Raw genomic sequence first — 25864 nt, 5'->3', positions numbered from 1 at the left:
GAACATTAGAGTTGTGAAACATGTTTGAATTGGACATACTATTGCAAATAGCTTTTCTTCTTTAAGGCTGGGCATAGGCCAAGGACCTTGGAGGAATCATTGCTGCTTATATGGAGAGAAGCTAAACTTCAACTACCAAGAAGATCTACATAAAACCCAGCTAGCTGAGAAACTGGGTAACTATTACCTATGAGCAGCCCAGAACCATGAGATTCTTGCACCCCAGCTAGTCAGTTGCACTTTCTCAAGGGGAACTGTCCCAACGCAAGGCAGCCCTGCTTAGGGAGTTGCACTGAAACCAGTGGGCTGCTAGAAGCAAAGTTCCTATCACCCACCTCCCCATGTCACCACAGAGATGCTCTCTGGTCCTTCTGGGGATGAACTAAAGAATGAGATGGGGTAGGGAATCCATGAGCTCACCTGGCCTTTGGTGGTTGGTTCTGCAGCCCTGTGGCATGCATACACTACTTAATCCCTTATCTGTCTAACTTCTAAACAAGGCCTAATGTGTCTTCACAGTTTTCAAATAATGGCCTTTTTAAAAACAAAGTGAAGATACCAGGATATGCCATTCTTTTCTCACTGAAAAATCAGTCTTACGTGTCCCCTTATCATGCGTAATCCAGTTCCCAAACGTTTGTCGCACTTTGAGCCCCAATATCCCATTCCCGGATCTGTGACACTCAGTACCTTGGTCAGAAACCCGGAACTGAAATCAGTATGGCACTGCCAACGTCCACATTACCTGTGCCCAATTGTGAAGTTCAGTGTAACAAAGTCACGCTCCATGCCAGAAAAATACCCAACTGGTAAAAACTTGTATCTTTAATTGTTGGCATGTTTGCATTTGTTTTCCGACGTTTCTTAGTGAGAATTCCAGGCTCATCAGTTGACCACTGGAGCTAGGAATGATCAGCGAGAGATGCAGTGTGCTGTCTTCTGTCAGGGAATAAATGTTGTTCAATTGTTCACATCTCTGCTTATTTCTGCTGCCACCATAATGTAACAGCCACAACTTATCATATTTGGCCCGCAGAATTTATTCGAATGGAGCCAATGGAATAGATATTAATTATACATGTGTTGCCTTTGCAAGATCACATGCATGTTGCTTAGGGAGCAGGCTCTAAAAATCCACTCGACCAGTCTTATTTGATCAGGTCGAGCTATTTTTTAATACTCACTTGTACCTTCTGGCGAGTTGACACTGAAAAGGTGTTATGTTCAGTTGGAAAGTGGAGGGGCAATAAAAGATGCCTTTAAATCTTGTTCTTGTGTCATTACTTGCTCTGTGTTCACAGACAGAGGTCAAAAGTTAGTTTTTCTTACAATTAATTTTCCTTCTGACTGCAGAGTTCTAAGGACTTTGTAAGGTGAACTTTGTGACCTGCTGCTTAGAATGTAAAATAAAAGGATATAGGGTGTCGGTTTTTTTCTAACACAACATTTAAATGACTAAGTTAACTGTGCAAACATTTCAAAATGTATTTCAGTAGTTGTGAAAGCCCTTTTTTTATATTTCTGTGTGATGAAAAAATATTTTAATAGGATGAAAATAAATCAGAATACTTTACATGTTGATGTGCAAAGGATGTTTTCTGAAATCCAATTTTCACAGATTGTTAATACACTATATAGTTTTATCAGTAAAACTGCAAGTTAGTGGAGAGGTTTTTGGACATTTCTTGGAACGTTACTGTGTGTAGATGACAATAGGTTACCACAACATGGTTTGGTAATATATTTATTAAAATTGGGTGTTTAAACAAACTGAGAAACACTCCTGCACTGATGGCAATGTTGTTAGTAAACTAAAAAGAAGTCCTAGGTTATGTGGGCTAGACCTCATGAGTATGTCGGCTAGATTTTTGTGTTGCATGCAGCAAACTTTAGTCTACTTAAACAAAAGAGGGTTTTTTTGTACTGCAGAAATGCTGAGCTCACATATTTGAAGGTGCAATCATACGTGAGATTTAAGAAAATGGCGACTCTGTAAACTATTTGACTAGGATCACACAATGTGAGACCCCGTTTACGGGTCAAGTACATTACAGTTAGGTTGAGTAGATTATTCGAGAAGTTACACGACCCTCAGGTCTAGTGACATTTTTCTGATTTTTCAAGCCCTTGGGAGAGGGGGGCAGATTCACACTCCAACAGAACTAAACAATCTGATAAGGATATTCTCATTGTGACATGTAAAAACCCAACTCCTCTTTATATTACTTTAGAAAAACAAGGGAAAATAATCAACTAAAGTATTTTATCCTTGACCTGGATTTCTACAACGTACCATTATCGTCATAGTAAATGCCCACGTCTCCGGGTGTCAAGTACATGATTTCATCCGATTCTGCAGCCAGCGCCCTCTTGTGGCTTTCGGGGAGGGCAGAACATTTTTCCCTTAACCCTTGTAGTACCTGGATTTAAAGAAAACAAAGATGTCAATATCACTGTCCTTTACAAATACTTCTGTAATTTCATCAGTTCCAATAGCCCCAATGGGTGTATGGAGACAAATTACAAATAAGTACTTTATACAGGACATGCTCAAACCTCATTTTGACAATAAACAACCAAATCATCGAAGACATCCTTTCACCAGCTCTTGGGGGAAAACCCTTAACTTGAGAAGTCTGCATAAGTGCAGAGCAACACTTTTGGAACACTATCAGTATATGTAGTATGCATCTCTTTACAATTATTAATCTGTCAGGCAAGGTGCTCCCACCCACCCCAAGCTTTGCAATACACATAGGTCTTCCTTACCACAAGGCAACAAACACTTTTTATAGTATAATGAGGATTTTTATACCACACTAAGGTTGCCCAAGTCCCATTCCTTTCCTATAGATTGGACCAATGACCCCTTCCTAATTTCATCATCTTTTCCCCATAGGAGACTGCCCTGCCACTAAGAAGAGGATCCTCGTCCATTTAAAGCATGCAGACAGGACAGCTCCAAACCCGAACAGACACAGTATTTCCCCTCCTCAAACAGTGAGGTTCACTCATGTTTCACACATGGTGATAAAAAAATGCAATATATATGTATATATAAATATATTCACCTCTTCAACTACAAGTTCTTTTAGTGCATCAAATTTACACTGAGACAGCAGCTTAGAAACAATGCTGAAGGCCTAAAAAAGAAATGATATATATTACTTACATTGACACAAGTATTCACTATTATTAATTACGGTACTTTGTGAAGATAGCACAGACATTATGCAGAAAAGCCTGAGCATGGATGGTAGAAAATGAGAAGCGAGAACAGGCAAGCAGAGGAAGATACACAAGTGAAAGCTGGCAGCAGGAATTTCAATAATAACAACAGAAAACAACTTTCCTTTCTGATTGGCCAGTGTCACATTAAGCCTGTGGAGCTACTACCCTATTTGGAGAGAGGAAAACAGTTTAAATAAAAAGGCAATAGTCTAGAAGGCATTATAACTAAATACTAAAGAAGGTGCCATTTGGAAGACAAAGAAGGAAATAAACGTCTGGGAGTAAATTGTAAGGCATTTACTGAATAGTGATTCTGTAGAAAATTATGCCACGTGAATAAAAAGGTTTATTTCCTTATTAGAGTGTTGTAAATTAATAACTGGACTTTTTCTTGCCATATAACTTGGTCACCCCTGCCTCATAATTTGGTCTTTTCCTGCCACATCATTCCAGTGGCACTGCATATAATTAAAGCACCACCTCTAGCTGCAGCCAAATAAGAAAATGTTGCCATTTAGCAGCCTAATTTACATTTGCTATGCTTATTCCAATAGAATACCACTTTTACCACCCCACCATCCAAGTTGCTGGCTGGCTAACATAATTCCCAAAACAAGACAGCCACAGAGGAGTGACTAGAGAAATAAACTAGAAGGGTCACCCAAAAATATCAAGAGCGTTCAAACAGTGATAGTGTAATAAGGATGTTAAGTTGGCCTGAATCATGGTCATAATTGCAATAAGGATAGATTCATAAAACATATACAATTATCACATAAAACCAATAGAAACCTTTATTAGAAATAAATGTATGGCATTAGACTGTAAAGGTCAGAACAGCCCCTAGAGGACACCACAATGAAAATAGCATTTTAAGAAACAGTCATGTTACCACATAGTTAGCCTTTAGAGGGCATAACCACATGAAAAGAAAACGACTGAAAGTATTGTAGTGTAACCATATATTTAGCCCCTTGCGGCATAATGCATTACACATTTTCAGGGCTAGCAGGCCTACCGCAATTGTATTACAAACAAGCTACTCTCAACTGTAAAACAAAAGTTTCAGTCATAGAGAGGTTAAAAGGACACTAAGTGGATGGAGGGGTTATTATTTTGGGGTCCCCACTAACCTAGTGTGGGGACAAGCGATGATCTAGACAGAAATAGTGGGTTGTGGTGAACGTTTTGAAGGTGGTCCCATTTTCCGAGGACCATCACAGGCTGAGTAATGAACAAAAATGTTTTGTAAAAGAATGCCCTGCAAAGCATTATGGGACAACTGAGTGCAGCAAATATTGTTGTATGTCAGGACAGCCTCTGGAGCACACCACAATAAAAATATCATTTGTAGGAAACATAGTCCTAAATCCATATAATTAGCCCCTAGAGAGCATAACCACATGAAAATAAAATGGCAGAAAGTTATGAAGTGCAACTATACACTTAGCCCATAGAGGGCACAGTGCCGTACACATTTACAGGCTTTGTAAACCTACTACAATACTAAGGCTCTTAAAACACAAACTACTCCAAGCTGTTAAAAGTTACAGCCGTAAGAAAGCTTACAAAGGGAATGAATGGCGGGAAGGGTTATTATTTTGGGATCACTTTAGCAAAACAAAAGGATGATGGACGGAGTGCTGAACAATGCAAACATCCATCGTTCTTTTGCTCTCCATGCCACCCCAGTTTAGACCCAGCCATGTGCAAATCAGTCTTGACCCTGTTCCTCATGGGAACAGTCCAGCCCGAACTGCCAAGCCAGGTACTCCCTGGACCGGAAACAAGCATCTTGGGACTGGTTTCAGGGTTTCACCCTTCATCAGCCAGGCTAGCTTGAATCCAGTGGCACAGTGAGCAAGGGACCCACGTCTGGGCATACCCTTCCCACTTAGGGCAACTTTAGCAAAACAAAAGGATGATGGACGGAGTGCTGAACAATGCAAACACTCACCCCCAGTCACAGATCTGGGTTTAATCCATTGTTCTTTTGCTCACCATGCCACCCCAGTTTGGACCCAGCCATGTGCAAATCAGTCTTGACCCTGTTCCTCATGGGAACAGTCCAGCCCGAAAATCCATGCATGACAAAGTTCAAGTACAAACCATGATGGTTTATTTAACATTTGGAAATCATAGCAGAACGCAAAGAGCAGTTGTTAGATAATTAATTTCAAAATATTAAAAATGCAAATAATGTGACTCTGTAACGCCCTAATCTTGTTAGTGGCCAAAACCAAATATGGTCTGGCACATGGCAACTAATAAATCAAGAGCAATAAATCATAAGAACTTCTCTGTGTAAAGGATTGAGAAAATAAAGAAAATATTCAAAGTCGAACAATGGTCTGATATGGAGGCTGGCTCTAAGTGTATGGGCAAAGTAATTGGCAAACAACCCAAATACAACAACTCTTATAATATTTTAACAGCAGAGATTCAAACCCTAACAATGGTGGGAAGTGATACCAAGGGTTGTACACCTAAAATTGCAACAATACACATCAATTATCGCTTAGAAGTTACATCACATGAAAACAAGCTCACTCTAGAAATCCTCCCAAAATTAATGGTCAAGAAGGACTTTTAGACTTCATACAAAAAGAAAAATGACACTGTATCACTAAACAACAGTTACTTGAAAATATGGATAAACCACAGTCCCCTTAGCAAAGATCTCAACTTTGTACATTTAACAATGTATGTTTGCTGCTCCGTCGGTGGGCAGGAGCTTGTACATTGTTGCATCTAAAATAAATATTACCTCTAGACAAGACCATAAATTGTGAGTGATTTTACAAAACAGTGAAGGATATTCTTTAACATAAGCTGCACTGACAGAAATGAGAAGGCACATCTAAAATGTGCACAGCACAACTTATGCAAATGGATATGAGGCCTTGTTATATAAACTCTAAAACTTTATTATAGAAAAGTACTCAATTTGTGATCTAAATTTGTTACTTAAACACACAATTTTATATATTCTAATTCTGTGCTCAAAAGGTAAAAAAAAGGTATAGTTCAAGAGCACAACAACTGCACAAAAACACGGAGGTACATGTACCAGATTGTGGGGGGGATGAAGGTTTTCATTACAGGGGCAATGAAAAAAATACACAAATGTGTATTATTTTGTAATTTATAAATAAATGAAATATGGCCTAGTTAACTAGTTTAATGGTGGATGTTGTTTTGCGCACACCTGACTATTCTACCGAACGGTGCCAATAATGGTCCTGAAAATGTGAATATCAAATGCGACGGGTGTACGCAAAAGAGTCATTTTGAAACACATTAGCTACTTTGAAATTCCTTAGATTAAGTATTTATAATAAACATGGATGGGCCAGTTGATTATCCTGCCTAAATCAAAGTGCACCTAAAAATTGCTTGCATAGGAGACTCTATTGTGTACCACGCCACCAACAAGAAAACAAGCATTTGCAATGCAATAGGTCTCGCAATTGCGCGAGTTAGATCTATTGGTATTGTAAATTCATAACTGGACTTTTTTGCCATATAAACTGCCCTGCCTCATAATATCGCCTTTTCCTAACATATAATTCCAGTCGTCCTGCATATAACTAAAACACTTCCATTTACCTTCTTCCTCTATCTGCAGCAAAAAATAAAAATGTTGCCATTTACAATCCTAATTTAAATATTTAAATCTATATTTGTGCAATAGTTGCACCAAAAAAAAAAAAAAATAACACAATGTGCAAAAAGTCAATCACAGTCAAGAAGCTACAGAACAGCAGTATTGTATACAGAAGTAGGTGATTTCTAAAAATACACGCACAGAAAAGCACGTGTATAAAATATATACACTCAAATCATATTAATTCATATACACACACAGGTGAAGGTGCGTACACAGACAGTCCACCAAAAATTATTGTTCAAACAGATGTACAGCTACACTTCCCCTAATTGCATTAGTTGCTCATATAAAAATATACTTAATCCATTTATACAGAATGCTCACCGGAATTATCCCCTGAAAATTGTACAGAGGGCTTCCACAGGAATAAGACAGAAAACATTAGCTGACATGCGAAACAGTGAAGACAGTGGGGTAACACATGGCGCTCTAAGCAGAATTACTAAAAATAAACAACACAACTTAGCTTGCAGGCAAGCCTCTGCCTCTGCTATAGGGCTCCGGTGGCACATGAACGAGAACAAAGATCCTTTTGGAGTATCCAAAAAAGAAACAAGCCCTCGAAGAGAGATGAGAAGATGACTGCACTACCTCTATTGGTGTAAATATCTGAACAGAAACTGGAAAATAAGTCTGGACAAATATTTTCTTTTTATGATAATGGAATGAAAAGTCTTGCAAGCCTTCTTGCTTGCATTTCAACAAAGCTTCAATGAAGTTAACCATAGCATAGCAGCCTGCGAAGATTTATGCCTCCCCCCAAAAAAAAGAGATAAGCAATTCCCTGAGTGTGGATGTCAGGAGGGGTACTGGAGAGGGAGACTCCAGATGCAAAGCTTTGCAAGTTTCACATAATTACTTCTAGGTTTAGCTACATTCAACGGAATGCTGCAATAAAACACAGGAAGCTACCAGCCTAAAATACCCACAGTGAAAGGCAGCAACAAAGAAATGACAAAAGTAGTCCGTCACAGCAACAGATAAAGAAACCAAAGTGGAATAATACAGTGGTTGGTCACTGCTCTGAAACAGAAAAAGGAGGGAGAAAAAGGCAGAACTGACCACTAGCGAGCAAGAATTGTTAAAGGACACTCCAACAAACAAATCAAATTGCTTTAAGTCATGAGAAGTATACTAAAAGTATACACGAGGTCGAACGCTTACGTTCGACCTGAAAATGTATCTCCCCCGGCACCCCATGTTGTCATAACGCTTAATAGTGGCACTCAATGTCTCGTCTTATGTTAAATTGCCCGGAAAGTCTCATTTTAAGCATTCCCCCCACATTCTACACAACATGTAATTCCCTGTTCAAATGGCACATCCCACACGGCTCATATCGCTTAACTGCCAAGTTTTCCAGGTCCATGCGTTACTAGTTAGACCAGTTCCAGTTTTTTCTTACAATTCTGGGACTGGTAGCCCTAGTTTTATACTGGGTTGAATAAAACTATAAACCGCAAGATTTTACCCCAAAAAGTAACTTCCTATTCTAGTCACGCATGGACCCAAGAAACTAGACAAATGCAGATATCACTCAAGTATGTCACATTGTTGCCTTCACGTGACACTTGCCTGCCGAGCTCCCCGACTAAACTCCTGGATGCTGAAGTCGTGGTCGAAATAAGACCGAATCAGAAAATAGTAGACGCGGCTTCGGAGCCAAAGCAAAGGGTTGGGGATCCCCAAGACCACCAGCTGCTTTCTTTGTCCTCCACCCCCTGAGCTGTAATGTCGCGACCCAACAAGGGGGAGAATGGCGGTAGGAGGCGGGAGCAATTGGGAGCGGTCGGTCACAGCAGGCAGGACGCACACAGCCGCCTGCACCCGGGGTAGCAGCTGCCGCTGTACCGAGCGACCCAGCCATGACCAGCCCATGGACAGCGCCATGTTGGCGAACTTTCACCTCTGAACCTGCTTGGTCTCGGAAAGCAGGCTGCTCTAGAAGCACGCAATAGAGGTTAGCTACGCGCCTAAGCAAGGGAGTAGTAAACAGATGCGAGCACGTTCAAACACATGATGTTCCCTAAGTAATACAAAACAGGAATGAAATACATCTACCAGTAAACACCTTTAAGTCAACGAAGGAATTATATATATATATTTTCAAATGAAAAAGAAAGGTGAGCTCTGAAAAACTGCATATATTTTCTTTTAAAATATTTATTAGATATTGGTAGTTTATAATATTTGTAAAATATATGTATTTTATTTATAATAAGAATGTTTGTTTCGATATCAATGAGGACCTTTTCTTTCACTATTACTCTACATCTGCGTTATTTCAAGATGTTTCAATATGGCCGCGAATTTACAAGTCTCTTAAATGTGAAGGTATCTGGGAATGTGGCGATCGTTGCTGTTCTGTCGTGGATCATGCGATTCTGTCTTTGGAGTAGGTTTTCTAGCCTGTTTTCTCGTCATGGCAGAAGATGTTCAGAAAGTTTCCCTGCCGCAGCTTTTTGGGATAGATAGGACCATCTTCTTGCAAGACGTCTATCCTCTGGTAAGGGAGACATACCCTCCTTCCACGACTCCCAGAATTGTGCTTCAAAACGAAACATAGTTTGTGTAAAAGAGTTATCAGATGCATTGATAGTAGGTTTTCAGGGTTGTGACGGTGGTTATTGAAATTTAGAAAAGGTATGACAATGAGGCACTAAGGTTCCAGCTTTTTTATTTTTGTGATAACTTTCGCGCACAGTATACGTATTAATTACACTGGGCAGTCAAGTCCGTGTAGTGAGATGCATATCAGAAATTATCCCACATTTTGCAATGAAATAGTTCAGAACTATCCTTAAACAGTTCTCACTTTCTAAAATGCCTACGCAAGTGGGGTATCATTTTATGTCCACTAGTGGTGGCTGGTGACATTTGAAAGTGGTAGGGCATAAAAGCTGGGTATGACTTTTATGTAGCGGGTGAAGCGAGCAAACCTAATGGGCAAACGTGAGGTCCAGGATGGGTTCTCCTCCCAAGAAAAAATTGAGACAAATGGTGCATTTGAAAGCAAACAGATTTAGTGAGAAAGCAAGGTTTATAAAACATTGTGAATGTATAGCCTTGCAATTTTAAACACATTACAAACTTCCCCATATCTTAATGCAATAATAAGTTAAACAGTTATTTTAATTTTCAATTTGTACAGCGTGACAACTTCAGATCCTTTAAAGTGTGTGCTTGGGCAGTGTCTTGCACAGCGTGCGTCATCTACTTTGGAAGAAAATGTTCTAAGCAGGCATCGGGAAGCTCCAACAGCTGCTGACTGCAATCAGTCATACAGACATATGCACAGACAGGTCTTTAAGTGGGATGATAAAAGTGGGGTCTCTCTAAAAGGGACATGTAAAAAAAGAAATACATCTGTGATTCCCTTAGTGTGCCACCCGACCTGTATTTTGATTTCTCTTTGAGATGTTATTGCATCCAAAAATATAACACAACAACTGACATACACCTAAAACTTGTCAGTCTTATTGGCTTTGTTAATGGTTTTCTGTTTAAGATAAATGAGTAACAACAATGATTTCTTTTAAATAATTAACATAGGAAATGTTCCCATTCTGAAATTGTGATACTATGAATTAAATATTACGGAGGCCTGTGGAAGAAGTATGGCCTTCAGTTATATGTGTTTTATGTTACATATTTATGCCCTTTTTCTCTGCACAGCTCCTCCATCTTCACGTTTTCAATCTTCTCTTTCCTCTTCAGCACCCTCTTTTGACTGTCGCCTGAATGCTTTTCCTCGCATCTCCCTCATTTTACCATCTCAATCATACACTACACTCCTACACATTTAAGCACTTTATTTCCTTTTGCATTTGCCTTCTAAATATTTTGACCTCTTTGCACAATCTTCGCACACATTTATACTGAATTTCAGTTGTAGCTGGAATATGTGTTCTTTGTTTTGTGTGCTCTGCAGAGGCACCTACACACTGTCAGGCACTTTGCTTTGCCATCAATACCAGCGCTTTCAATCAAAGCCCCTCATAAACACCTGGCACAAGTCAAAGTATGCACTCTGCAATAGTAATAGAATGCATGAAAAGAAATACAGAAACAGAGCATGATGAAACAGCTAACTCTCTTGGTGAATGCAACATTAAGTAAAACGTGAAAAAAAGAGAGGAACAAAATCACTGACACACATTACCCTAATGTTTTTAACATGAATTGTTCGCAAATCAATCTGTGTTTTTGGCATTAATGTTAGGGGCCTGAAGATAGAGCCAGCTTTAACTCACACAGCAGATAACTGCCTTTCCTGTAAGCACGTTTCTCGCTTTGAACTTGACTCGGATATGTGGATAAACTTTGCAAGTGAGATCAGAACCCTGCTCGTCTTTTGGAACAATTTTGTGGAGGAACAAATACAGCAGCTCCACTTCTGAAGGGGCCAACGATCGTCAGCCAGGGCCTGGGGTGTCAAAGCGTGGGCAATTAAGGTGACTAGGGGTCTAAGCACAATATAAATAACCCAAGTTTAGCTTTATAACACTTACCATTACAGAGGACAAGGCACTTAACCAGATGTGCTTGCGTTCACTCCTACTGTGTCAGGAACGGGAAAGGGTGGGATCGATGCCTGTGAATGACATATGCCTGCCCTCACGCAGGGATGAAGACTTCAACGGCCGAAACTATGACGCTAAAAGCGTCACTTGCCTATAGCGGATGCCACTGTAGACCACAATGGAAATGAAGGGCTTTAGAAAGCTAAGCCCTGTGTCGTGCGTCCCATTACAGAGAAGTCGATTTACTACCTGGCTTCCGTCTCCTACTTTATAGTGAGGTGGGGCAGGCAGCCTGGGACAGACAGCCCAGAGTTAAATACATCGATTTGTTTAGAGATACGATCGTATCAAATGGATCTATTAAATATTTTTTCAATGTTGGTGTGCAGGAATTTCAGAGGGGTGTAGCCCTTTTTAGGAGAAACCACCCCTGATATCCACTCCCTAGCCTATTATCTGTTGGTATTTGAGCCAGAAGGGATGAGCTTCACACAGGTGAAACCCATCCAACCATTCGTACCCAGTAAGCATCTAAATATGCATTTTTCCATAACAGAAGCAGAAATATTTTAGAGAGGTGTAGTTTAGACTGTGAGCTCTGATTAACTTTATCAGATGGAGACTATAAAAGTTGACCAATCATGGCAAAGTTAATCTTTCTGTGTTTCTTATGACACCAGCAGTGTAAGCTTCCTTCTCTCAGCACAGACATAGCCCGTGTGAAAGCAGTGTGTTTAACCTCCTTCACCCATACAACAAGTACAGTAAAGACAGCAGTAGTAGTGCACTCAGTCAGATTTGTAGTTACAGCACTCACAGAAAATACACTGTTCAGGAATAAGTAATGTATAGTATGTTTGAGTTGAATAAAAGTAGCTTCACATGGGAGGAGAATTTACGACAGATCTCCATGGTAGTTACCAACTTTGCTGTTTGAATCACTTGTAAGCAAAACAAACTTATGAAAATGGTCATTCACCAATATTCTTTGTTAAAAATGCAGCTAATGTAATACACTGTTACGGCATGTGCATGGTTGCTTGTTAAATCGTGTTGCAAGAACACGATGTTTCCAGTCCTGAGTTTTGATAAATCAACATCAGTTGTTCAATTGTTTTTCAGTATAGATCAATAAAGACTACACTTGCTAGAATGCCATAGGGTTTGAAAGGAAAGTCCAGAGCTGTAAACAAGGTGGCATGCTCACATAAATTGATCCTCTACAGTTGATAGTAGCCCCAAAACCATCCCATCAAAAAATGTAAACTATATTCTATTGACGAAAATAGCAGAAATCTCCTCAGTGATTATTTAAGAACTCTGAGAGATATAGGTGGTCATTATGAAGAAAACCACCAAAGCCGCAGGTGCCAGAAGACCGCCAGTGCTTGGCGGGCTTCCTCCCACCATATTACGGGTACTGCTGGAGTTTTGCCACAATTTGAGCGGAAATCCAGCAGTACTCGTGCTGGCGGGCGGAGGGACATGGGCGGTTCCACCACCAGCCCCGTCCCGCCAGAAGGACACCGCCCGCCGTATTATGTGCAATAATACAGCAGGCGGTGTCCTGATGGCGGGGCGCTGCCGGAGGTGGGCGCGCCCCTTCCCTGCCGGACGACTTCCTCCCCGGACCAGGTAAGTTGATCGTCCAACAGGGGAGGGAGGTGGGAGGCGCTGTGCTTGTGAAATCTATTGTGTTTAATATGAATCTTAAATGGCGCGTACATCCCGCCCTTTCTTTTTATTGGTTCGTATTCTTGCCACATACTTTTCTTCTGTTTCTATTGATTGCTGCACACTATTCCCTGTTGTTCTGTGTTTTTATTTTACTCTTTTAACACAAAATTGTTAAATATATACATAAATAAATATTAAAGCTCATTGTGTCTTGTTCTCCTCAGAGGAGGTACAGCCAGCCGCACTGCAGAAACCTCCCTCATTGCGGCCCCCTCTTCCTTTACCAATTGTGGCAGGGTTACTTAGCCATCGCTCCTTGCAAATCCCCCTCAATGTGGCCCCCCTCTCATTCTATGGCTGCTGGAGGTGTCTCGTTCTCCTCAGAGGGCGTACAGCCAACCAGGGGTGCAGGACCCAGGAACCATGCTGCGCGGCACCGTTCATTGCAAGTGGTTCAGCTTCGGTTTCATCTCCATGAACAGTCGCCAAGGCAGCCCCCCTAGACAACCTTGTTGCATTGTGCAACAGGCGCAGTGACACAGGGGCCAGAACCTCCAGGAAACCCACTGAACATTTATTAAAGCTATATGTTGCTACTAAGCTAGCAGTCACAACTGCAGTTACCTTGCATGCACCAGGGCCATGATTTGGATGGTGCAACAGGTGCAGTGGTACAGGGTCCAAAAGCTCCCGGAAACCCACTGAACACCGATTATTGCTGTATGTTGCTACTAAACAAGCAGTCACAAGTGCAGTTACCTTACAGGCATCAGGGCCATGATTTGACTTGTGCAGCAGGTGCAGTGGCACACGGGCCAAAAGCTCCAGAAACCCACTGAACACCTTCCTTATGTGTACATTGGGCTAATTCATGTATATTTGAGTTTAGGTTCCCTTGCAGTCAGCAGACCTAGGACTATAATCTTTTTATGGTTACTGAATCCTATGCTTCAGCAGAAGATGCTATTAAACGCACTACATCAACAGTGTCATCCTCTTTTCAGTCTTGTTTGCATAGCTATGACAGCAAGGTCCACAAGTTGCACTCACCTAGAGGTCAGCAAGCTACCAATTCATATGAGGAACTAAGACAGTGGTCTGGCGTGGCCCCAAGAGCCAAAACATAATTTGAACCACCAAAAGATCCGTCATGTAAACTAAGCAAACAAAGGACCTGTAAAATTATAACAAGTCTGGGTGTCAGGACACAAAATTACACCATAGAATGCCAGGGTGATTGTTTTTTTTGGCAGACTTAGTCTTTGCACCGTTGCATGTTAGGTCATCACTGCTTTTTAGGTTTCGCCTGCACAGTGCTTGCAATGTGGTTGTGAAATCTATTGTAATGAACACAAATGTTAAAAGGGCCTTACACCGTGCCCTGGTTTATCACTGGTTTGTGTGCTTGCCACACAAAAGAAAAAATATTATTAAACCTATACTCCAAACCTATTCTATTCACCAACATGCTTATTAAAAGTTTTCAAGAAGTCCTGTACTAACATGAAAAAAAGACTTGCTACTCCTGATGTGAGACTTATTCACAAACTAATATTAGCTAGTTGCTCACTTCCAGTAATGCCTTTCTTTGTACTTTTTCATGGCATAGACAGCAGTAAATTGTCATAAACTGGATGTCAATAACACCTATTTTTTTGCAGTGCTTAGAAATGGCAAAGCAAGTTACCTAGCACTGAATAAAACAACTTTTTAACATTAATACGAGGTTATGGACGGAAGTTACTGGGCTTTTGGCACTTCTCTAAAGTTGTTGGCCACCTCAGGAAGCCGCAGGTAAATAACTGCCTCAACAGTACAAAATACAACATTTTGACTGAAAACAAAGAAAAAATTAAACCCACAAGAAAGGGTGCACACTGAATGAGAGAACAATGAAGGCTAGATGTAACACAAAACTCACTTTATATTCGATGACAAACTGAATTGTTCAGCACAGATTGTAAAACTGGCGTCCCCTTGTTATCTTCTTTTGAGGCAAATACGACAAATAATTGCCTTACTACCATACCACAGATTTGCAGTTATGCAAGTGTGTAAGGAAATGCCTCCTTGGCATGGTTACCCCCTGATTTTTTGCCTTTGCTGATGCCAAGTTATGATTTGAAAGTGTGCTGAGGCCTGCTAACCAGGCCCCAGCACCAGTGTTCTTTCCCTAACCTGTATCTTTGTTTCCACAATTGGCACACCCTGGCATCCTGGTAAGTCCCTTGTAACTGGTGCACCTGGTACCAAGGGCCCTGATGCCAGGGAAGGTCTCTAAGGGCTGCAGCATGTCTTATGCCACCCTGGGGGCTCACTCAGCACAGACACACTGCTTGCCAGCTTGTGTGTGCTAGTGGGGATAAAATGACTAAGTCGACATGGCACTCCCCTCAGGGTGCCATGCCAACCTCACTCTGCCTACAGGTATAGATAAGTCACCCCTCTAGCAGGCCTTACAGCCCTAAGGCAGGGTGCACTATACCATAGGTGAGGGCATAAGTGCATGAGCACTATGCCCCTACAGTGTCTAAGCAAAACCTTAGACATTGTAAGTGCAGGGTAGCCATAAGAGTATATGGTCTGGGAGTCTGTCATGCACGAACTCCACAGCACCATAATGGCTACACTGAAAACTGTGAAGTTTGGTATCAAACTTCTCAGCACAATAAATGCACACTAATGCCAGTGTACATTTTATTGTAAAATACACCCCAGAGGGCCCCTTAGAGGTGCCCCCTGAAACCTTAACCGACTACCAGTGTGGGCTGACTAGTTTTAGCAGCCTGCCACACATCAGACATGTTGCTGGCCACATGGGGAGAGTGCCTTTGTCACTCTGTGGCTAGTAACAAAGCCTGTACTGGGTGGAGGTGCTTCTCACCTCCCCCTGCAGGAACTGTAACACCTGGCGGTGGGCCTCAAAGGCTCACCCCCTTTGTTACAGCACCCCAGGGCACTCCAGCTAGTGGAGTTGCCCGCCTCCTCCAGCCACGGCCCCACTTTTGGCGGCAAGGCCGGAGGAGATAATGAGAAAAACAAGGAGGAGTCACTGGCCAGTCAGGACAGCCCCTAAGGTGTCCTGAGCTGAGGTGACTCTGACTTTTAGAAATCCTCCTTCTTGCAGATGGAGGATTCCCCCAATAGGGATAGGGATGTGCCCCCCTCCCCTCAGGGAGGAGGCACAAAGAGGGTGTAGCCACCCTCAGGGCTAGTAGCCATTGGCTACTAACCCCCCAGACCTAAACACCCCCCTAAATCGAGTATTTAGGGGCTCCCAAAACACAGTAAGATAGATTCTTGCAACCTAAGACGAAGAAGGACTGCTGAGCTGAAAAACCTGCAGTGAAGACGGAGACACCAACTGCTTTGGCCCCAGCTCTACCGGCCACTCTCCCCACTTCTAAAGACACTTCTCCAGCGACGCGTTCCAAAGGGTCCAGCAACCTCTGAAGCCTCAGAGGACTACCCTGCATCTAGAAGGACCAAGAACTCCCGAGGACAGCGGCTCTGCTCCACAAAGACTGCAACTTTGCAACAAAGAAGCAACTTTGAAACAACACACATTTCCTGCCAGAAGCGTGAGACTTTGCACTCTGCACCCAACTCCCCCGGCTCGACTTGTGGAGAACAAACACTACAGGGAGGACTCCCCGGCGACTGTGAGACCGTGAGTAGCCAGAGTTGACCCCCCTGAGCCCCCACAGCGACGCCTGCAGAGGGAATCCCGAGGCTCCCCCTGACCGCGACTGCCTGCTTCAAAGACCCGACGCCTGGGAAAGACACTGCACCCGCAGCCCCCAGTACCTGAAGGATCCGACCTCCAGTGCAGGAGCGACCCCCAGGAGGCCCTCTCCCTTGCCCAGGTGGTGGCTACCCCGAGGAGCCCCCCCCTTGCCTGCCTGCATCGCTGAAGAGACCTATTGCGAACCCGACGCCTGTTTGCACACTGCACCCGGCCGCCCCCGTGCCGCTGAGGGTGTACTTTTTGTGCTGACTTGTGTCCCCCCCGGTGCCCTACAAAACCCCCCTGGTCTGCCCTCCGAAGACGCCGGTACCTACCTGCTGGCAGACTGGAACCGGGGCACCCCCTTTTCCATTGAAGCCTATGTGTTTTGGGCACCACTTTGACCTCTGCACCTGACCGGCCCTGAGCTGCTGGTGTGGTAACTTTGGGGTTGCCCTGAACCCCCAACGGTGGGCTACCTTGGACCCAATTTTGAACCCTGTAGGTGGTCTACTTACCTGCAAATCTAACAAACACTTACCTCCCCTAGGAACTGTTGAAAATTGCACTGTCTAGTTTTAAAATAGCTATTTGCCATTTGTGTGAAAACTGTATATGCTATTTTGCTAATTCAAAGTTCCTAAGTGAAATACCTTTCATTTAAGGTATTGTTTGTACATCTTGAACCTGTGGTTCTTAAAATAAACTAAGAAAATATATTTTTCTATACAAAAAACCTATTGGCCTGGAATTGTCTCTGAGGGTGTGTTCCGTATTTATTGCCTGTGTGTGTACAACAAATGCTTAACACCACCCTCCGATAAGCCTACTGCTCGACCACACTACCACAAAATAGAGCATTAGAATTATCTCTTTTTGCCACTATCTTACCTCCAAGGGCAACCCTTGGACTCTGTGCATGCTATTTCTTACTTTAAAATAGTACATACAGAGCCAACTTCCTACAAAGTGTCCACGGGATCACCTTTGAACTACTGCAATTTAGCAGCCCTTCCAAACTATGCAGTGTGTAAACAGCATGTTATCCAAGGTATGGCTGAAAGAGTTTGATGAACCTTCCCCAAACGGCACTGATCACATGTCCTCTTGGCTGATTACTCTGGCTACCAATGGAGAAAACAATTAAGATCAAAATTCTTACTATCTGCCACAAGGCCATGTATGGTCCTAGTCCCCTTGTTCTAAATTTGTCAATTATATGATGCAGACTTCATATTGGAATTTGCACTCCTCATCTCATTATCTTGTAACCATCCCCTTCGATCATAAGGGTAAGACAAGGGGGACCTTCAATCTCTCAAGTGTCTTTGATGTGGAACGCCCTCCCTGTGTAACTATATGTTCAGGAAATTATTAAAAATGCATCTGTAAAGATAAGTATGCTTGTGAAGCAGGAAATAGCGCCAGGACACCCTATTGGCAATCCCACATGCATAAATCCTTAAAAAAAAAAGAAAACTTCATGTTTGTTTACTCAGTATTGCTGACGAATATCTGGTGGCTGACTCACAGCCACTCACATGTTTGATTTAGCTTTGCCTCTTCCAGTAGCTGATTTATTTCAAATCACTTTGCACTGTGACTTAATTGGAGTTTCCACCTATTATGTTCATCTAAGAGCTGCAGTTTAGGAAAATGGAAAAAGTTTCTGGAGGTTTTTCTTCAGTGTTTTCATACAGGGATTCCATTGCTGATTCAAAACTCAGATGAGCTTGAATAACCAGACATGTACTTCACTGAATAAGGCATGCCAAGATTTGGGTGTCACCTTTCATTTATGTCACATTTCATGAACTTATGTGTCACCCACACTGGCTACTACATATCATCTGACTGCAGATTCTACACACAGCAAAAGAACTGTGTTGAATAAAGCACCAAGATACCCTTTTGACCATTTTCCCCGACGCTTAAACCTTTTTACCTCTTTTTTGGCTGCATGTTTATTTGGGTGGTAGTTTTGGTGGTGCGTCGATGCATGCATTAATGATGTCTTAGGTGGTTTATGCTTTGTGATTTTGTTTACTTTCCTGGCACTTCACGTATTTTTAGTAAGATAGCTTCACATTCCAAGCTGGAATGAATGATGCATTCTATTGCCATTTCAAGACAGACCAACATTGGCTAATTTCACAACTACATTAAGTTATTTTTGAATTACTTTTGGTGCAGGGGTGCATTTAAACAAAGCACTGTGAGCAACAGCTGCCCATGTTTTGTTCGCTTGTGTTCAAATGTACGCAAACAACAAACACAGGCGGCTGTTGTTCGCGGTGCTTTTTTCAAACGCTTCCTCGTGCCAAAAATTGACATGAGGGTTCATTTTACTCTAAAATATAGCACGAAATGTGTAGTGTAGCCATTTTTAATGTAGCTTTATGCGCGTTTGCTTAACATATTGGGCCTCTGTGCACTTTGCCCTAGATGCATTTTATTCAATCTCGCACTGTTATTTTACAATAACCAGTTTCACGGTGTTGTTTTTATTTTATTCTATCACACTGTTTAGCTTGCTTCAGCACTGTGTTTTCAAACAATACATTCTTGCTCGCTCTGTGCTTCAGTCAAGGATACAGTCTGGTACATTGCGATAGACGTGGTAGAAGTTTAGTAATTCGGGTTCGTAGAAAGTACACATCCTTACGTAGGGACATTTCTTAGAACATCGGTGTGTTAGTTATAAAAACACTTTCTAGTCCTAGTACAAGGCAGAGGGAGATTCCGACCAGGAACCCACAACTAGATGCTGACTGCCCCGTTGCAGATGCTGATGCAGATTACAGGCCTTTGCTCAGGTATGAGGGTTGATGTCCTCCCGGGGGAACCTGAAAGGCAGGCTTAGAGCTTCACAGGCTGTGCTCAACATATAACTTAGAGAGAACATAATCTAGTTGCACTATGATAGCTTTTTTCTTGTGCTTCACTCTCCTCGTTACTATTTCAATCCTATTGTGTTGTATAGTTCTGGTTATTGCAGCTCACGCTTTGTTATCTAAAATGCAGTCGTTTTATTAAACCAATCTTTAAAACTCAAACTTCCTTTGTCATTTATATACGAGACCGCACTATGTACGAGAGAACCGGTTGTGACCTGAGTGACCACGACTTCCCTGGGAAGTACTAAGATGTCATGTGCTCGGCTGCCCAATTGTCTCTTCCCTTCGGGAGAGATGAGGCACTGCTAGTTAGCCGGAGCAAAGACTGGGTTTGGGATGACAAGGGTCCTTCACCGTGGGTCAGACTTAGTCCCCCACACTGTTAACGATCTAGCCACCCAAAAATCCAGTAGTCTCTTTAGGATAATGAGAGCCTACGCGACAAATGCAGAACTTGCATTTCACACAATTTTGGTAAATTTTGTATAATTACGTGAAAGTAATTATACCAATTTCGAACACCCCTAATTACTAACAGCATATAGCGTTCAGAGAGAGAAGCAACTCAGCTGAGTAAAAATACAAGCAACTTGGCTTGTTTTATAAGCATGAAGGGCAATTGTTAACATTTAAGTGGATAGGTAGGGGCAGCACCATGGCGGCATGCTATCAGTACAGATCATTGAGGCATAAGGGGAACGTTAAAGCTTGTTTAGCTTTCAAGAAAGAATATGGAAGCAATGGAGTTATGGAACATGTTGCCAGAGTGCGTCGAACTGGCAACCGCATGACTACATAGTAGATGATTAAGTGGTAGAGAGTGTGATCGCTCTAATTCTTACATTTGCTTCACCCTCTACAGCCCTCCAAATGAAGAAAGAAACCGCTTTACTCAATTGCTCAGATAGTTGTTGATGGAATAATAATGTATCTTCTGATAGAAGTCGCCACTATCTTGTGCAAAACATTTGATAGTATATGAGGAACAAAAAAACTACTTTCACGCGTCATGGCTCCTTACAGCACACACAGGATGGAAAATTGATGTCATAGAATACTATGATGCTTCGAAGAGGTTCCAGGAAAAAAGCATGTATGGTAAAGTGTATGTAGCTTTATCTTAGGATGGTATCATTATAGTGACTTCAATAAAAATTTAGGGTCAGAAAAAAAGTATGAATTACAGTAGAAAGCACAGTGTGGGAGCAATGGAAAGATTATGTTTGTGGGTGGTAAGCAGGACCACTGAAACTATGCAACAAGGGAGGACAAGATTATGCTGCAGAATTGGAAAAATTATGTGGCAAGCTAAGATGTACAATGTGGCACAGTTTGTGGCAGTATTACTTCACTATTTTGTCTTTTTTCTATATGTTAACATTGCTTGGGGAAACTTTCACCTCATTATTATTATCATCAGTTTAACACCTGAATACAGCATAGAGAAACTGAAAGTTGACCAGTTAAGCTTTGCAAAAGGCATGCCACTGCTTAGCAACACACGTTGGCATGTTTTAGTAATGTTTGATCCTTTTAGAGCTAGAAACTTATTTTTGTTAAAATCTGCAAATTATGCAACCCATGGTGGATTATCAGGCATGTATGGTAAATCCATAATTATGCGGAAAACTCCACAGCTGCAGAATCACATAATTCAGGTGGCCCTTGTGGTAAGGTTCACAACGGAAAAGGAACTACACTTGATGGTTACATTACAGAGACACAAAGAATTATTCAAGGATGAGTTAGGAAAGTTGAAATGCTTTGAATTGGTAATTATGTTGAAGAAATAAATTCAACTTAGTACAGGGTAAGAGGGTGCCCTTAAGGTTCTGAGAGCATCTCACCAAGGTAGCAGAGAAAATATGGAGAGATAATGTGATCAAACCACAGAATCATCACCTTGATTATCCCAAATAGTGGTAGCCAGAAAGAGCAATGTACTGTCCATATGCATCGACAGTTGTAGTTTGAACAAGCCTATATGGAGGGATGCCCATCCATTACCCCAAAATGACAATATGTTGGCTATGGTGGTGGAACAAAATGCTTGCAATAATCTTAATCTTAATTTGGTTTACCATCCGATGGTGCTGGTGGTGGAATTGTGCCACTTGACAGAATATGTAATGCAGTATTTCAATTCAAGAATATGCTTATTCACCTGATATCAGCTGAGTTGTTGCTTGATTTGGAGCACAGCTTATAGAAGGAAAACAAGGAGGTCCTAGCATTTCACTATGATTTAGTGATTTTTGGGAAAACAGTGGAAGAACATTACAGAAGATTGAAGATAGTGCTGAAGATATTGAACGAGAAAGGGTAAAGTTGAGGAAAGGTAAGTGTAACAGAGGAGTACAGAGGTCCAGTAATTACTGGTTAACTTGTAAAGACAAAGGAACGGCTACTTAAAATAGTGGAGGAAGCTCCTGCAGCAAATTGTAGGGAGCATGTCCTTTTGAGGATTTTGCAAATTTGACCTAATATTTGGTGAGAAATATGCATCTTTGAATGAACCCCCTAACATGATCACTCAAGAGAGGCTTAAGTTCATCTGGGGAAAGGCTGAAGAATGCACTTTCAGGTATTAAAATAAATAATATTGTCATTGCTTCGGTTTTGCTTTATTTTGTGCCTGATCTGTCAATAGTGGTCACTGTTGAATGCTAGACATCACATAATTGGGGATATACTAACGCAAAACAGGGACAATGGCAACAGTGCTATTGCACTTACTCCACACACATTGAGATCAACTGAAAGGTCATATTTCATTATAGAGAAAGAGATGCTAGCTTGCACCTGGGCAGTGCTGAGGCATTTGTGTGGGGAACAACATTTACTGTTATAACTGACCACATGCCAATGGTATATATTGCAGGTGAACAAATGTTAATTCTTCAGAAGCTAAACCTAGAGGTTGAGCAGCAACCTACTTGAGCATAGTGCAATTTGTATACAGACCATATCCCCTGAATGAAGGACAAAATAAATGACTGTTTGTCTAGGTTGCCTATTCGGAGTGCAGGAGTGGAAGAGGCAGATGTAAATGAGGATTTGGAATGTTATGTGGCTACAATACGACAGAAGAAAAACTGAGGATGTTTGACTGAGAATGAGTGGAAAAGGAGCATGGCATCTGATGTTATGATTCAAAACATAATGGAATATGTACAGTCAGGTTGGCCTCGAGACAAAATCGGAAAGGTGGATGCAAACATTTGTGAAAATTGCTCTGTGGGTGTCCATAGAGAACGGATTGCTAGTTAGAAGTGAGAAAATGATTCCAACACTTGAAGTGTAAAGTAAACTGGTGGAGGTAGCTCACTGTGGACATAAAACTTTGTGTAGGAAGAGATTATACAATAATTGTGGTAGCCATCTGTGGACAGAAAATAGAACATATAGAACTGTGTGTAGAAGTGGTCAATAGGAAAAGGTTTGGTTTGCAGATATTTAATCATGATGTCAATAGAAACACCTGATTGACTTTTGTGTGTCTTCCGATGCTTGCCCAACTATCACAGATATGCAGTGGCTAACAATGATTATTTCTGAAATTGGATCAAGGTTAAGTTTGAGGTTAAGTTCACAGATTATCTAGACACATTTGAAGTGATTAAGGTATGGAGTTTATGTTTACCAGAGAGGGGTCATACAACATTTTAATATTGAAATGCAAACATTTTTTATTATAAAAAAAATAATGGTTTAGAGCACAAACGAAGTAGCCTATACCAACCCCAAAAAGATGCCTTATTTGAGAGGACAACTATATTAGTGGGTACATGTGTATTACTGAATTCTCTGTGTAGGATGGATTTGAAGAGCAGTGCGAGAAATTTTGAGAGCTTGTAGGTTTGTCCCACACTCATCTACCATAATTTTGCCTTTTGAATCATGTAGAGGACGCAAGTGTGTCAATGTTTGGAAGCCCATATGGATGCCAAGAGGTGTATCCTTCAATGTGTCAAATTACCCAATAACAAATATGAGAGAAAACATTACAAAAGAGCAGAAGAAGATTGAACAATGCTATGATCATTAGCTCAGAGTGAAAGAGCTACATTTCAAGAAGAGGAGTCTAGGCAGTATTAAGAGGAGTGAAAAACAATAGAAAGTGAGACCAATATTTAGTCCTGTAGAAGAAGTGAAAAAAGTGTCCTGGCCATGATTTGGGAACTTTCTGTTGCAGCACATACTGGCTTGCTCGTATTGGAAATCCCCTGCACACCCCTGTGTTGGTAGCTGTGAAAGACCGTCTCTGCTAAAGTTCCAAAGCCTTAACCTATGCCCCCACAAACTGTGTCCTTGATGATGGATCTCATCAGCAAGGATTGAGGTGCCACAGGCCTGTGGCACCTCAACCCTTGCTGATGCAGGAGATTGGTATGTCTTCTAAGTGAAGGGATTAGAGGTCTATTTGGATTGTCAAACAGTTATTTTTTTCACAGCTTCTGAAGTTTGTGTTGAGAAATCGAGTAGCAAGGACATACATCATTGGGGATGGCAGGTAGGGGGCAGCAGATTTTCTTCACATGACCCTCCAGGATCATTCTGTACTGTCCTATGAGCACAATCACCTGCAGTTGATTTAAAAGTCATATCTCTTGTGCTCGGAGAATGTTCAATCTGACACTCCGAGTCAGATGATTCCCTCTTCAAGGAATTTCTAGGTCCATCTCAAGGTGAACAAGGATACCATTGGACATTTTATTATTCCATTGATGTACTTGTTTGTGTCCAGGTGGGATGCGCTGTTTCTGGCATTTCGCTTAAAGTGTATGGAGGGGTGAATGCTCTCACTGTTCCTTGGCCCAGGGTATTGTGTTTGCTACCTCACCCTTCCCGTTGATTCCCAGATCCAGAGAGTTACTCAAAGTCAACAGAGGTTTGAGTCCTCTGTCATTTAAGTGGTATTGATTCCTTCAGCTGCACCTCTTGGCAGTCAGTCCATATTCTCTTTGTCAACCTGTTCCCTATTCAACTACAGTCATGTCCTTCAATTTCTTGTCCCAGTTCAGTCTGGATGTCCTCAAGGCTCAATGGCTAGGACGCTTGTACTTAGGGTTGTTAATTAAAGTTTTGGAGGCCTTACAGTTGTCTATATGCTCTTCCATCATTCAGGCTTATTAAAACATTGGGAGGCTTTTTGTACTTAATGGGAGTCTCACACTCTCATCTCTTGCCTGTGACCCTTAACATATTTTTGATCTTATGCATGGCAGTGTTGAGGTCGATTTGGCCCTTTCTCCCTTGAGTGCTCAATTGGTCACTTTCCTGGTGTTTCAGGATTTCTGCAGAGAATAGGGGGTTGGATTATTTTAATGGGGTTGTCTCTTGCATTATTAGGGCATTCAAGTTTACACACCTTACAGTTCAGTCTTTACTTCTTCACTGGTTAAGGAATTTGCCTTTTGAGCCTTTGGAGGGATTTCTCCTAAATTATTGACTATGAAGCTGTCTTTTGAAGTCATCATAACTTTGTATTTCAGAAAACTACAGGGATCATTATCTTAAGTTCGTTTTAGCTTTTCTGGCCCTTGCCATCTTTTATACCAAGTGTAATGCCCGATTTCCATTTCTCTTAGGATATTTTTACTCCAACTTTAGGTCCTGAAATCTCTGGCATGACTGTACTGAATTGCCACTCCCTTGAAGTTGGTCAAGCAGTACAAGTGTATTTTGCTTAGTCTTCCACAGAAGACAATAGGGTTGTACTTTGTTTTCCTTTGTGCAAGGCTATGTGTTTCTACTATTACTGGATATCTGGTGAGGCCCAACTATCATTTCAGGAAATGCAGGAACACTTCCAGCTCTCTCACACACAGTGTCATCAGTACCTGCAAATACGCCATGCCCTTTTACAGGGAGTGCAGAATTATTAGGCAAATGAGTATTTTGACCACATCATCCTCTTTATGCATGTTGTCTTACTCCAAGCTGTATAGGCTCGAAAGCCTACTACCAATTAAGCATATTAGGTGATGTGCATCTCTGTAATGAGAAGGGGTGTGGTCTAATGACATCAACACCCTATAGCAGGTGTGCATAATTATTAGGCAACTTCCTTTCCTTTGGCAAAATGGGTCAAAAGAAGGACTTGACAGGCTCAGAAAAGTCAAAAATAGTGAGATAT

At 41.6% G+C, this 25864-nt stretch overlaps 2 protein-coding genes across 2 annotated transcripts in view; one reads left to right on the top strand and one right to left on the bottom strand.

Moving 5' to 3' along the window:
- Positions 1-8873, bottom strand: part of MAIP1 (matrix AAA peptidase interacting protein 1) — a 38245-nt gene extending 29372 nt beyond the window's left edge. Inside the window, exons 1-3 of the mRNA XM_069225770.1 lie at positions 8477-8873; positions 3072-3143; positions 2294-2420 (exon numbers count right to left, since the gene is read on the bottom strand). Coding sequence (XP_069081871.1) covers positions 2294-2420; positions 3072-3143; positions 8477-8791 — 514 coding nt within the window. The 5' untranslated portion in view covers positions 8792-8873. The remainder of the gene's footprint in view (positions 1-2293; positions 2421-3071; positions 3144-8476) is intronic.
- Positions 8874-9190: 317 nt separating this feature from the next.
- The window catches only part of TYW5 (tRNA-yW synthesizing protein 5), a 123189-nt gene continuing 106515 nt past the window's right edge, over positions 9191-25864 (top strand). The window contains exon 1 of the mRNA XM_069225769.1: positions 9191-9407. Within this exon, the coding sequence (XP_069081870.1) occupies positions 9246-9407 (162 nt within the window). The 5' untranslated portion in view covers positions 9191-9245. The remainder of the gene's footprint in view (positions 9408-25864) is intronic.

Source organism: Pleurodeles waltl, chromosome 3_1 (genome assembly GCF_031143425.1).
Source record: "Pleurodeles waltl isolate 20211129_DDA chromosome 3_1, aPleWal1.hap1.20221129, whole genome shotgun sequence".
NCBI classification, from domain to species: Eukaryota; Metazoa; Chordata; class Amphibia; order Caudata; family Salamandridae; genus Pleurodeles; species Pleurodeles waltl.
Note: the sequence above shows the minus strand (reverse complement) of the source record. Positions and strands in the feature narration are given on the sequence as shown.